Below are 13,392 nucleotides of genomic sequence, written 5' to 3'. Positions count from 1 at the left end.
AATACCATTATTATTCCTCCTACTATTACAGCTGACCCTTGAACAACATAGATTTGAACTCTGTGGGTCCACTTACACTCGATTTCTTTCAGCAGAATATACTGCAGTCCTGTGGTCCAAGGGTGACTGATTCCAAAGACGCAGAATCACAGACAGCTGACTATAAATTATACGTGGACTTCCAACCATCAGGAGGGCCAGTGCCCCAAGCCCTGCACTGTTCACGGGTCAACCGTGTTCACTGGGAGGGCATGTTTTCAAAGCACTTCCCTCCCCGTCCTGCTTCCACAGTCCTCATCTGCCACGGTAAGCCCCTGCCTTGGAAGAATCCCGTCTCTCAAGACAAACAGCTGTCAAACTCCTCTCTCATATCCACATCTGAACGGAATCTCTTTTCTTCCTGTAAGTTTTGCAGCCTTTCCCCGTCACCTGGTATCAAGGATGTGGCAAAAGTTCTGATAAAATAATGATAGTAATTAAGTAAGAAAGGCATGCATCCCTCATCCCTCACACGGCAGATTCACTCTCAGGAAAACTGCAAGCAGACACAATATTTTGACATGCCATGTACACACATTTTATGAGAAAAACAGAGATCGAGAAGGTGGGGTACCGACAGTGGCCACGGTACGCGTATGCACCTGAGCAAGGACATGTCCTGCAGGTAACACAGAGCAACACCTGCAGGACATGTAACACAGAGCAACCATCCCGAGTTCAGATCAAACTATCTGAAAATCTGGCTCTTCAGACCCACTGTCCGAAATTACAGACAAGCACATATTTCCTGAGTGCCCACTACAGGCTGGATACCCCGGAGGGACTTGGGGACATAATGTGAAACAAAGCAAGATTTGATCATTGCTCTCAAAAGCTCATTGTCTGCTGGAGAGTGAGCAAGTAAAGAGACAGCTACTGCATGGAACATGGCTGCTGCTGTGACAAGCACGGGGTGTCCGTTCCCAGAGGTGAGTATTATAACATCTCCGCTTTCCAGAGAAGGAAGCTAAGGCACGGAGGGGTCACTGGGTAACAGGGAACAGAGCCAGGATTCAAATGCAGGCAGCCAGGCTCCACGTCTAGGCTCTGGTGACCGGTGACCAATGAAAGCCTTCTATCTGAAGATGCTCTGGAGTTTCCTGCATCAAAGTGCTCCTTACTCTAAAAAGTCTGAGGGTCGCTCCGTAATATGTGGACTGAAAATACTACCCACACAGGAAGAAAATAGCGCGAAGTGCAGAGAAACTGTCTCTGAAGTCAAAGTAAATCCAGGAATTAAAACCTAATGACCGTTCCTAAAATCTGCCTCAACCTGAGGTCCCCTTCCTGATTTGATTTACAGAAGTCTGTATTTGGAGAAAAAGGTGAAGGGATTGAAGTATGAATGTAAGAAGAAAGAAAACAAGTCTTCTGAGTCTGTGGAGATGGGACTCAGAAGACAGAAGGGTAGACTAACAGAGGTACCCAAAGCATGAGGTAGTACAAATGCCCAGCTGTTGTTAATAGCTCAGATGTGTCTCTTTGCGACCCTGTGGACTGTAGCCCACTGGGCTCCTCTGTCCATGGGGTTCTCCAGGCAAGAATACTGGAGGGGTTGCCATTTCCTTCTCCAGGGGATCCTTCCCACCCAGGAATCAAACCCACATCTCCTGCACTGGCAGGCAGAGGCTTTACAACTAAGCCGCCAGAGACTCCTGCAAATGCCCAGTAGTGGAAACTATTTGCAAAGAGAACTCCTCAAGGGTGAGAGGGAGGTTGCAATGGTCTAGATGCTGGGGACCCCATGCTTCCATTTTGGAACCCACACCTTCCATACATTATCACCACCCCCCCGCCATCACCGTCCACCTCCTCAACCACTCAGCCTCCCAGGCCTTTGTTTTCTCGGAAATTAGAAAACAAACAGCGCCACCATCACCCTCACGGCTGCGATTACGATTATCAGCTCATATGTCAGTGTCTACACTGCCTGTGTTCACTGCTTTAGTACATGAACTCACTTAATCCTCGGACTTCCCCAATGAGACAAGCACTATGGTTTGCCCCATTTTAATACCCCAGAAAACACAAGCATAAGGAGGTTAAATCACGAGTCCAACCACATATGGGGGAGGGGGCTGGGAGTACTTCAGCACCAGGATACTAGCGGTCCCATATCCATCCAGTGTGGGGCTAATACAGAACTGCAAGGGATCATAGCCATCACCTAGTGAAAGAGTCTGGCTCTCATTTAACAGCTGGGGAAACCGAGGCAAAAGTGATTGGATCAAGCTACCCACTGAGGGCAGAGCCTGTCTCTTGTCCACCATACTCTGCCTCTCTGAACTGTTGTGTCTCAGGCTCGGAGCTGGACCAGAGCCTCTCCCCAGCCAGTCCCATCCCTGCCTGCTGCTTCCCCAGCCCGGCCCGGCCCATCTCTCAGGCACCTCTGGCTTTGCTACATTTTCCAGCGCAAAACAGTAAGAAGCTACCACCTCCTGAGGACTGACTATACCCCAGGCTTGATCACCCCTCACCTCACTGCTGTGAGGCAAGTGCTATTCTTATCTCTATTTTAGAAACAAAGATTCACCTGGAGAATTTTAATTATTTGCCCAAATCACATAGCTAGTACCTGGCATAGCAAGCACTTAGTTACTATGTTACCTTCAAAAAAAAGTGAGCCTCTCTTAACAGCACCTGTTAATAAGCATCTTTTCCTCCTTTATGTTCACACTCCCCTGCTTTCCACCCAACCATGACGGTAGATAGTGTTTCACAAAGTCCATGTCTGCCATCCTGCCCTGCAACCCGAGGTTAAACATGATTCGGAGGCAGGACTCAAGCAAAGCCAGTAGTTGGTGTGGCTGGTTTTATCACCTACTGCCGGCCTGAACCAACTCTCTATCTGATGCTGATGTGAACTTTCCCTCAGTCGTGTCTGACTCTTTGCGACCCCATGGACTATACAGTCCATGGAATTCTCCAGGCCAGAATACCGGAGTGGGTAGCTTTTCCCTTCTCCAGGGGATCTTCCCAACCCAGGGACCAAATCCAGGTCTCCCGCATTGCAGGCAGATTCTTTACCAGCTGAGCCACAAGGGAAACCCAAGAATACTGGAGTGGGTAGCCTATCCCTTTTCCAGGGGATCTTCCTGACCCAGGAATCAAACTATGGTCTCCTGCATTGCAGGCAGATTCTTTAACAACTGAGCTATCGGGACTTAAATTCTTCTACTGACCCACTGAAAGCCCCAACTCAAAGCCCCACTGAAAAGGGGGACTTGTGTTCCTGCCATCCCAGCTCATAGATGTCCCCATATATTAAGGCCTAGTAGCCACCAACAGTGCCCAGATCCCTCTGGAATAAGTAGTGATGAGTGTGCCTGTGAAGACCAGAGAGCATCACAATTCAGGAAATTCAGAGGGCAAGCTGTGAGAAATTCCGAGGATAATTGAAATTGACCTGTAACTCACCAGCCACCACGGGAAATTCTATCACTTTGCACACTTTGCTTCCACAGCCAGAAATCAAATCAGAGGAAGATGATCAGATTTCTAATTTGGAACCTCAGACACGCAGTGTCATCTTTAATGACTTCTGGCAAAAGATGTTCATTACAGACCTCAGCCTACCTAAATTAAAACATGAAGCCCCAAAATTAAGCAGAAAATTCTCAATTTCTCATGTCTGTACAGCCACAGAAAAATCACACAAGTGGGAAAACACAGACCCCTTAGCGGTTTGTTCTACCTGAAAATATTTGAGCAAGAATTACACAAAACAGAAGAGCAAATAGGAAAAAAATATATATATAATAAATCTTTCAGTCAGGTCCTAACTTTCAGGTTTGAGCCGTCTCTGCAAATAGCAATTTTTCATGATCAATTTGAACTATCATGTCAAGGAACATTATCTCTCAGCTGATGGCCCATTTCATCCATTGTGTGATGTAGAGCTCAGATTCCTCTGCTACAGCAGGCTGCCGGCTTCAAGTCTTCTCTCACTGCTAAGTGGACTGATAGTGCAGTCCATCAGCATGGTGTCCAGATGTGTATGGCTCCTTTCAAACGGGGGGCTAAAAATCCATTTCTCATCCTCAGCTCTAAACCTCATTCAGTGTGGATTTTCTAGTAGCTTAGGTAGCCATTAAACAATCTCTGAAGATGGTTTTTAAACCTCTTCCCTCCACTTCCCATCCACCATGCCCTTTGTGTCACTGTAAGAGTGGTGGCCACAATGCAGCAGAATAATTTGCATCACCAGCTTTCACAGCTGCTCATGACTCAATTCGACTTGAACCTAAACCCAGGAAGGGGCTGGAGCAATGCCCAGTCTGCAGCAATGCCTCAGTGATGGCCCAGAGATATTAGATGTAAATAGAAACTACAAATTGAAATTTTTATCTTCCCTTGACATGTCTTCTTAAGGAGAAAAGTCAGAGAAAATGGGGACCAGGACCACTGGAGGGTTATGCGACCAGATCCTGACTATGAACATGGTAAACTAAGAATAGAGGAAAGAGTGCAAAGGAGAATCTCTAAGTTTTATTCCTTCTTTTCTCAGTTAAAAACTACTTCTTCTGAGCCTTACACTGTGCATGGAATTCCTCAGAAAGAGTTCATCTCCCTTCCTAAATTCAATAACTTCATGTGGAATAGTTATTGTATACCAAGAGAGAAGCCCTGAGTGTCTCTAAATACAAGTGGCAAATCAGAAAACCCTTAAGAAGCTAAAGCAAACGTGACGGGGGAGATCCACACCCACGCAAGCTGAAAGAAGCCAGGACACACATTGAGGTCACTCCCAAGAAGGACCGTGTGTGCCATTTCAGCACATTCCCTTGTATCCAGCTGGCTTCAGACGCACGTCACTCCAAGGAGTGACTCAGAGAAACTTTTCATGATCACTCTCTTGCTCATGGTGACTGATACAGAGTAGAGGTTTCAACAACCCAGGGTCCACACTATTCAAGTCTAGTTTCTAACAAGAATGACAAAGGTCTTGGCAGACATGTTTTCTGCACCTCAGTGGTTTGTACACAACAGAGGATCTTGGACAAAAAATAATTAATTAGCCTAGAGCCAGCATGGCTGCCAAGAGTCAAGATTATTTATTACCCCAACCAACACTGGAGAAGCTCTTTAGGAGAACGTGCTTCCCAAGAAATGCTTCAGCGCAAGCATTCACATCAAGGAGGCCGAGGAACCATGTTGGGTGCCCACAAGGGACTCATGACATACCCCCAGGTCACGCTTAGGTCCCAACCCATTTATTCAGTAAATTACTTTCATGAACAGGTCAAAATGAATAAAGCCTTCCCATCAGGCTCACCTTCCAAACAAAACCACTTCCTGGCCTTCTGGCTAGAGAGAGCCCCTTTTCCTAAATTTGCCATTACAGCTGGGCAACCTATGATATTCGATGAAGTAATTAAAGACAAATCAGAGAAATTACTTACATTCTTTACAATAATCAGATGGTATTTCCAATCCAAAGAAGCAGACGGCAGCAAAAATAAACTGCATTCATGGAGGCTTAGATCAATTCAGTCCCTGTAATAAATTATGATGGAAAACTAGGATATTGCCTGTTAGCTACCCCTTTTGCAAGAGCAACATTAGAGACAGCAATACTCACTGAGCTCAGAGATGAAATATAAGACTGGATGAGCCAGAATGGATTTTCTGAGCAGGGCCAGGACCAGGAGGGTGGCAAATGGAGGCTTCTAAAGAACACAATTCAAGTAGATACTGCCTCCCACAGATGTGCGAGTTCCCACCCTCAGGTTCTTACATTAGGCTTGCAATTGCAAGAGCCAGCCTGCCACTGGTTCCACACTGGAAGCAATAATAAAACCCAGCAGCAAGCGAGCCCATCTGGAGAGCAACAGCCAGAAACGGCAGCGGGGCCGAGGGATCTTTTAGAACAGAGACTCCAAGCTGACTGTACATCCATGGGGCTAAATCAAGAAGACTAAGAACACTCAGAAAAAGCACCCGCCTATCCACAGTGCGTGAGTACAGGAGTAACAGAAGGATAAAAGCTAACATTCGTAGACACCTACTGTGTGCCAGATGCTTTATATGTATGTATTAGCTTTTTTAATCTTCCAAACGACTTTTAGAGACGAATATTATCAGTACCATTATCATTTTTATTACCATGTAAAAGACAAAAAAACTGAAACGCACATTTGAAGTCTGTTGCTCTGGATCTGAGAGCTAGTAAATGCCTGCCCTGTACTATTAACTAAGTCTATATATTTTTTCTTTTTTTTTTACGTTTTTGGTATTAAGAAAAATAAAATTAAGTCTATTTTTTTAATCTATAGTCTCACATACAAAGACATCATTTTCAAGAAAAACAGACAGCAATAAAATCATCAGTATATGTATTATGTCCCAAGTTAGTAAGAGACCACTTTAGGCACAGTCCTTTGTGCATCTTTACACAGACTGGGTGAGAAACTTTATCTCCCAATTTTTCATAGCCTGACAATATGTTTGAGAGGTTCAGAAAATATGGATTGTCAATCTGTTAGATTAAAAAAACCTAAGTGCCAAAGGAAACTTGAGTGAAGGGCAGAGAAAGGATGGTGGCTCCTCCCACCGGACATCCCCGAAGGACCCTGACAGACTGACCTCCACATCCCCGTGAAGCTGAACATGGTGCTCACACAGTGAGGGAGCGGCGGCGGCCTGAGTCCATCCAGGCGCATGAGCAAAGCCGGGACACCGAAGAGCACCAAGTACTTCACGTAGAAGAAGAGCACTTGGGCCAGCGCCAGGCCTCCTGAAAGACAGAGGGACCCGTGAGACACAGACAAGAAGTGGGGCCATCTCCTGGGAAGGATGCTCGTTCCAGGAAACACAACACCTGCTCCCACGTCTCCCACCACTCCTCTTCCTCCGTTCAATGCACACGTTTCACTGTCTCCCACAACGGTCTGGGTGGTGAGATTTTTGGATTAATAAATACTGAAATCTGCTTTATTATTGTAGCAGTCAACAGGACCCCTTAGCATCTGTGCTTTTACAGACGCTAGCAAAGGGCACACTTTGAAGTCATACATATGTTGTGTGTATACACACATACAGGGCATTAAAAACTATTAGAAAGGAAAAAAAATCCTTCCCTAATCTTTTCAAAACCTCACATGAAGTCACACCCACTAGGATGGCGAGAAGTATAAAGTCAGATCAACAAGGGTGGCAAAAATATGGAGAAATTGGAACCGTCATACACTGTGTTGGCAGGAAAGTGAAATGATGCAGCCACTTTAGAAAATATTTGGCAATTCTTTAAATAATTAAACATACAGTTACCATGCATGCATGCTAAGTCACGTCAGTCATGTCCAGCTCTTAACAACCCTATGGACTGTAGCCCACCAGGCTCTTCTCTCCATAGATTGTCCAGGAAAGATTACTGGAGTGGGTTGCCATGCTCTCCTCCAGGGGATCTTCCCCAGCCAGGGATGGAACCCGCATCTCTTATATATCCTGGATTGGCAGGTGGGAACTTTACCATTAGTGCTGCCTGGGGAACCCACAGTTACCATCTGACCCAGCAATTCCACTCTTGGGCATACACCCAAGAGAAATGAAAACAGATGTCTACACAGCAACTTGCACCCAAACGTGCACAGTAGCATAATTCACAACAGCCCAAATGTTGGGCAACCCAAATGTCCACTGATGGACAAACGGATAAACAAAACATAGTAAGTCATACAGGAGAATATTATTCAGCCATAAAAAAAATGAAGATTCACACTGCAACATGAATGTTGAAAACATCATGCTAAGTGAAGTAAGCCATAAAAGACCACATATTGTAAGATTCCATTCATATGAAACTCCAGAAGAGGAAAAGAAAAGACAGAAATAGAGACAGAAAGGTGATTACTGGTTCCTTACCACTGAGGGGCTGGGAAATGAGACTGTGGGGGTGGCAGCTAAACAGTAGGGCTTCCTTTTATTCTGCTGCACCAGGTCTCAGATGCGGCAGGTGGGGTCTTTAGTTGCAGCATGCCAACTCTTAATTTCAGCACGTGGGATCTAGTTCCCTGACCTGGGCCTCTTGCATTGATTGGGAGCTCGGAGTCGTAGCCACTGGACCACCAGAGAAGTCCTTAGGGCTTATTTTTGAGGTGATGAAAATGTTCTAAAAATTATGGTGATGATAGTTGCCATATACGGATAGACAGTATATCCACGATATAATAAAGCCAGTGAGTCGTACACTTTGAATGGATGAACTGCATGATACGTGAACTGTATCACAATAAAGCTACTTAAAAAAAAAAAAGATGAGGGCCCCAAGCTTCAACAACCAGCATCTTCCTGGCCAGAATCGTGTCTTTCTGGAAGGAAAGGAACACCAAGTGTGGGCACAGAGTGAGATCTGAGGTGAAGACACACGCTCTGCTCCCACGGGCAGAGGGGGCGGGACCCGCGTCTCCAGCTAGAGCTCAAGATGCTCCCCTGATCGACACATCTTTGTGGGCTTCTGAGCCAGCTGACCCCACCTCTTCACCCTGGGAGGAAGGTGGGAACCTAAACTATCGGTCTGTGGGGAACCGTGAACCTGGGCAAGCTGCTGGCCTCAGTAGCGGGGTGAGGAGGTGAAGCCAGGAGAACAAGGGCAAAGTGCCCAAGGAAACCCTGGAGTAGATGACCCTGTGACCACGTGTTGTCCAGCCTCCAAACTCACCTTCCCCGGTGTGCAGGGAAATGATGCAGGCCAGCAATAGTGACAGGGCTGATCGGCTTATCCATGGGATAACCTGAAGGAAATAACTAAGCCTTAAACTAGTAGTAGCAGGAGATACTACTGCCTGGTCCTTTTGATGTTACATGGCAATCACTGCCACGAAACGTGTGGCTGTAAATAGTAACTCTGAGCCAGAAGAAAATACATTAGCCATTTTCTAAATACACAGTGTGCATGCCTGCATGCTAAGTCACTTCAGTTGTATCTAACTCTTCGCAACCCTGCAGACTGTAGCCCACCAGGCTCCTCTGTCCGTGGGATTTTACAGACAAGAATAATGGAGTGTAATCTCTTCCCGACCCAGAGATTGAACCCATGTCTCTTATGTCTCCTGCACTGGCAAGTGGGTTCTTGCCATCAGTGCCACCTGGGAAGCCGAAATAAACAGTTTGAGCAAAGGTAAACACCAGTTCAAATCCGAGAGCTACCTGTCCCACAAGGAGGAAACCCCAGCAATCACCACGTGTCCGTCACATTCAGGAGTTAACAGCGGTTTAAATCCAAGAGCTACATGTCCCACAAGGAGGAAACCCCAGGAATCACCATGTGTCAGTCACATTCAGGAGTTAACAGTGGTTCAAATCCGAGAGCTACCTGTCCCACAAGGAGGAAACCCCAGCAATCACCACGTGTCCGTCACATTCAGGAGTTGGCAAAAATGTTCTTTTTGGAAACCAGACTACAGTCTTATTTGTTGCAAGAGCTGCTATAAAATGGTAGCCTTCTTGGATGTATGATAAGAGATAAGAAAAAAGCTGATGTGTGTGTGTGTGAATATGTGTGTGTGTGTGTGTGTGTGTGTATGTATACACAAGAAATGGGAGATGTGTAGCTTTTAACACCATCTTAAAAGCTTCTGGGCAGGGGGAGTGCCATAGGAATATACTGAATGGTGAAGATATCAGTTGCACTGTCTAGTATGGCAGTGAGGGAAACTATAAACTATTCCAATATGAACCCCCAGGCTCTAGTCAGAAAAATCCCAGAGCTACCAAAAGGCAGGACATGAGTGAGAAAGACTAATTGAAAGGCACAAAGCTTCCAGAGCTGACAACGATCAGCCTGAAAAACTGAAGACATCAAAGGGCCTGTGGAAGACTCTATCTACCGAAGCTCAGGGAGGCTAAGGCCGCCCAGGGGTCTTTTATAGATGAAGCATCAGATGTCTCTTTTCCTTGTTAACAGGGTGAAAGATCAGGGAGAATGGGCTACTCCTTGTCTCAAATACTGCCTTTAATTTGACATTATTTTTGTACAGTTGTTATACATGAGGCAAATGAATTACAATCCATAGCTGAATCAACATTTTTATGGATCACCATTTGCAAACAGTCTTCACCATTTGGAAACAGTCTTCACCGCCTGCAATGCGAGAGGCCCAAGTTCCATCCCTGGGTCGAGAAGATCCCCTGAAGAAGGAAATGGCAACCCACTCCAGTATTCTTGCCTGGAAGATCCCCATGGACAGAGGAGCATGGCGGGCTACAGTCCATGGGGTTGCGAAGAGTCGGACACAATTGAGCGACTTCACGTCATACGGAAATGGGCTATGAGGGAAGGGTTAATTTTGTACAGATGTTTAATAGCATTCTATGGCTAGACCTCATTGAAGATAAGATTACTGGGGACTTTTTCCTCAATACGGACGGAAAGCATAAGAAATCATATATTTAGCAATATGAAACAAGTGCCCTATTTATCTGATATTGATTATTTTTTACAGATTAATATACAAAAGGCTTATTTTTTTTCCTGACAGTTTAGTAACTGCTTCATAAGCTCATAGAAAAAGAAATGTGAATAGTGGTTGTAAAAGCATTATAACTGTAATTTCTGCATTGTTTAGTCTTTCAGGAAAAAAAATGTGTTTATACTCATGAATTTAACAATTCTGCCTCCTTGCTATTGATTTGCATCATCGTATGAAAGACGCGTGGCTCATTCGTCTTTCCCCTTGACCTAAAGATTAGTCTTTCCTGTGTACGATTTGGTCTAAGGTTTCAGGGTTAAGCCTAAGGGTTAGCAATCTCCCACTAGGCATATGATCTGTTAGAAGGCAACATAAGAAAGACAAATATCCTATGATATTGCTTATATGTGGAATCCTAATCAGTTGTGTCAGACTCTTTGAGACCCCATGGATGGTAGCCTGCCAGGTTCCTCTGTCCATGGAACTCTCTAAGCAAGATTACTGGAGTGGGTAGCCATTCCCTTCTCCAGGGGATCTTCCCAACCCATGGATCAAACCTGGTCTCCTGCATTATAGGTGTATTCTTTACTGTCTGAGCTACCGGGAAGCCCCCAAAATGGTACAAATGAACTTGTTTACAAAACAGAAACAAAATCACAGATGTAAAAAACAAACTTATCGTTACCCAGGGGGATAGCGGAGAGGGATAAATTGGGAGACTGGGATTGACATACACACACTACTGTATGTAAAATAGATAACAAACAAGGACCTACTGTGTGGCACAGGGAAATTTACGCAATACTCTGTAATGATGTACATAGGAAAAGAATCTAAAAAAGAGTGGATATGTGTGTATGTACAATTCACTTTGCTATATACCTGAAACTAACTATGGCAGAAAGTGAAGAAGACCTAAAGAGCCTCTTGATGAAAGTGAAAGAGGAGCGTGAAAAAGTTGGATTAAAGATCAACATTCAGAAAACTAGGATCATGGCATCTGGTCCTGTCACTTCGTGGCAAATAGATGGGGAAACAGTGGAAACAGTGGCTGACTTTTTTGGGGGAACTCCAAAATCACTGCAGATGGTGACTGCAGCCATGAAATAAAAAGATGCTTGCTCCTTGGAAGAAAAGTTATGACCAACCTAGACAGCATATTAAAAAGCAGAGACATTAATTTGCCAACAAAGGTCCATTTAATCAAGGCTATGGTTTTTCCAGTGGTCATGTATGGATGTGAGAGTTGGACTATGAAGAAAGCTGAGCGCCAAGAATCAATGCTTTTGAACTGTGGTGTTGGAGAAGACTCTTGATAGTCCCTTGGACTGCAAGGAGATCCAACCAGTCCATCCTAAGGGAGATCAGTCCTGGGTGTTCATTGGAAAGACTGATGTTGAAGCTGAAACTCCAATAATTTGGCCACCTGATGCAAAGAGCTGACTCACTGGAAAAGACCCTGATGCTAGAAAGATTGAGAGCAGGAGGAGAAGGGGACAACAGAGGATGAGATGGTTGGATGGCACCACTGACTCAATGGACATGAGTTTGGGTAAACTCTGGGAATTGGTGATGGATAGGGAGGCCTGGCATGCTGTGGTTCATGGGGTCACAAAGAGTCAGACACAACTGAGTGACTGAACTGAACTGAACACAACATTGTAAATCAACTACACTCCAATAAAAATTTTAAAAGAAACAAGACAAGTGACTGTAGTCTGATGAAAGGTTATTTGACATTTATAAATAGAGCTCACTTTTATTATATTCAAAAATGCAAAACTTAGCTATTTTAAAATACTTTAAAATATTTTTTTCTGAGTTTATATTTAAAAGACCCCTCACTACCAGGAGTTAAGATTAGTTTCTGCCTAACCTAACACCTTTCTGTCAAAAAATTTATAGACGAGTTCATATGCTATGCTCATTCATTCAACAAGCATGCCTGCCCCAAGCGCCTGACAGCTGAATCACTAGCTACATGTTATAAAAGGCAGCCTGGGGGCCATATCATGTGGAGAACCCAGGCCTCAGGAGACTCACAGGTCAGTTTCATTACAGTCCCATTTATCCTTCCCTTTGGCTCTCAATGTTTTCTTCTCCCTTTCTTCCCTATTCCCCCTTCTCTTGGAACAATCCCATGTACCCTTCAGATCCCAGTTCAAACATAGTTTATTCTTCATAACTTCTCTGTTTCAAGCAGAATCAATAACTTATGCATTAATTTAATATATAGTTACTGAGCACCAACCACTTACCAGATACTGAGCAATACAGTGTTGAATAAAGAGATGAGGTCCCTGATTTATCAGATCAGATCAGATCAGTCACTCAGTCATGTCCGACTCTTTGCGACCCCATGAATCGCAGCACGCCAGGCCTCCCTGTCCATCACCAACTCCCAGAGTTCACTCAGACTCACGTCCATCGAGTCAGTGATGCCATCCAGCCATCTCATCCTCTGTCGTCCCCTTCTCCTCCTGCCCTCAATCCCTCCCAGCATCAGAGTCTTTTCCAATGAGTCAACTCTTCGCATGAGGTGGCCAAAGTACTGGAGTTTCAGCTTTAGCATCATTCCTTCCAAAGAAATCCCAGGGCTGATCTCCTTCAGAATGGACTGGTTGGATCTCCTTGCAGTCCAAGGGACTCTCAAGAGTCTTCTCCAACACCACAGTTCAAAAGCATCAATTCTTCGGCACTCAGCTTTCTTCACAGTCCAGCTCTCACATCCATACATGACCACAGGAAAAACCATAGCCTTGATTAGACGAACCCTTGATGGCAAAGTAATGTCTCTGCTTTTGAATAGGCTATCTAGGTTGGTCATAAATTTCCTTCCAAGGAGTAAGCGTCTTTTAATTTCATGGCTGCAGTCACCATCTGTAGTGATTTTGGAGCCCAGAAAAATAAAGTCTGACACTGTTTCCACTGTTTCCCCATCTAT

At 44.8% G+C, this 13,392-nt stretch overlaps 1 protein-coding gene across 50 annotated transcripts in view; it reads right to left on the bottom strand.

The window, feature by feature from the left end:
* The window catches only part of HHAT (hedgehog acyltransferase), a 354,661-nt gene that overhangs the window by 217,440 nt on the left and 123,829 nt on the right, over positions 1-13,392 (bottom strand). For 44 of the 50 annotated variants that reach the window (XR_015143028.1, XR_015143021.1, XR_015143035.1 and 41 more), the window contains one exon: positions 6,625-6,775. The exons of the other annotated variants lie outside the window; for them this stretch is intronic. Coding sequence is in view for 20 of the 44 variants with exons in the window: in XM_086343256.1 (XP_086199382.1) it covers positions 6,625-6,775 (151 nt within the window). In the remaining 24 variants the exon portion in view is untranslated. The remainder of the gene's footprint in view (positions 1-6,624; positions 6,776-13,392) is intronic. 50 annotated transcript variants of the gene reach the window in all.

Source organism: Bos grunniens, chromosome 16, assembly GCF_055505025.1.
Source record: "Bos grunniens cultivar Pamir isolate PY7600 chromosome 16, Bosgru_T2T1.0, whole genome shotgun sequence".
Classification (NCBI taxonomy): Eukaryota; Metazoa; Chordata; class Mammalia; order Artiodactyla; family Bovidae; genus Bos; species Bos grunniens.
This window is presented reverse-complemented; position numbering and strand designations above follow the sequence as displayed.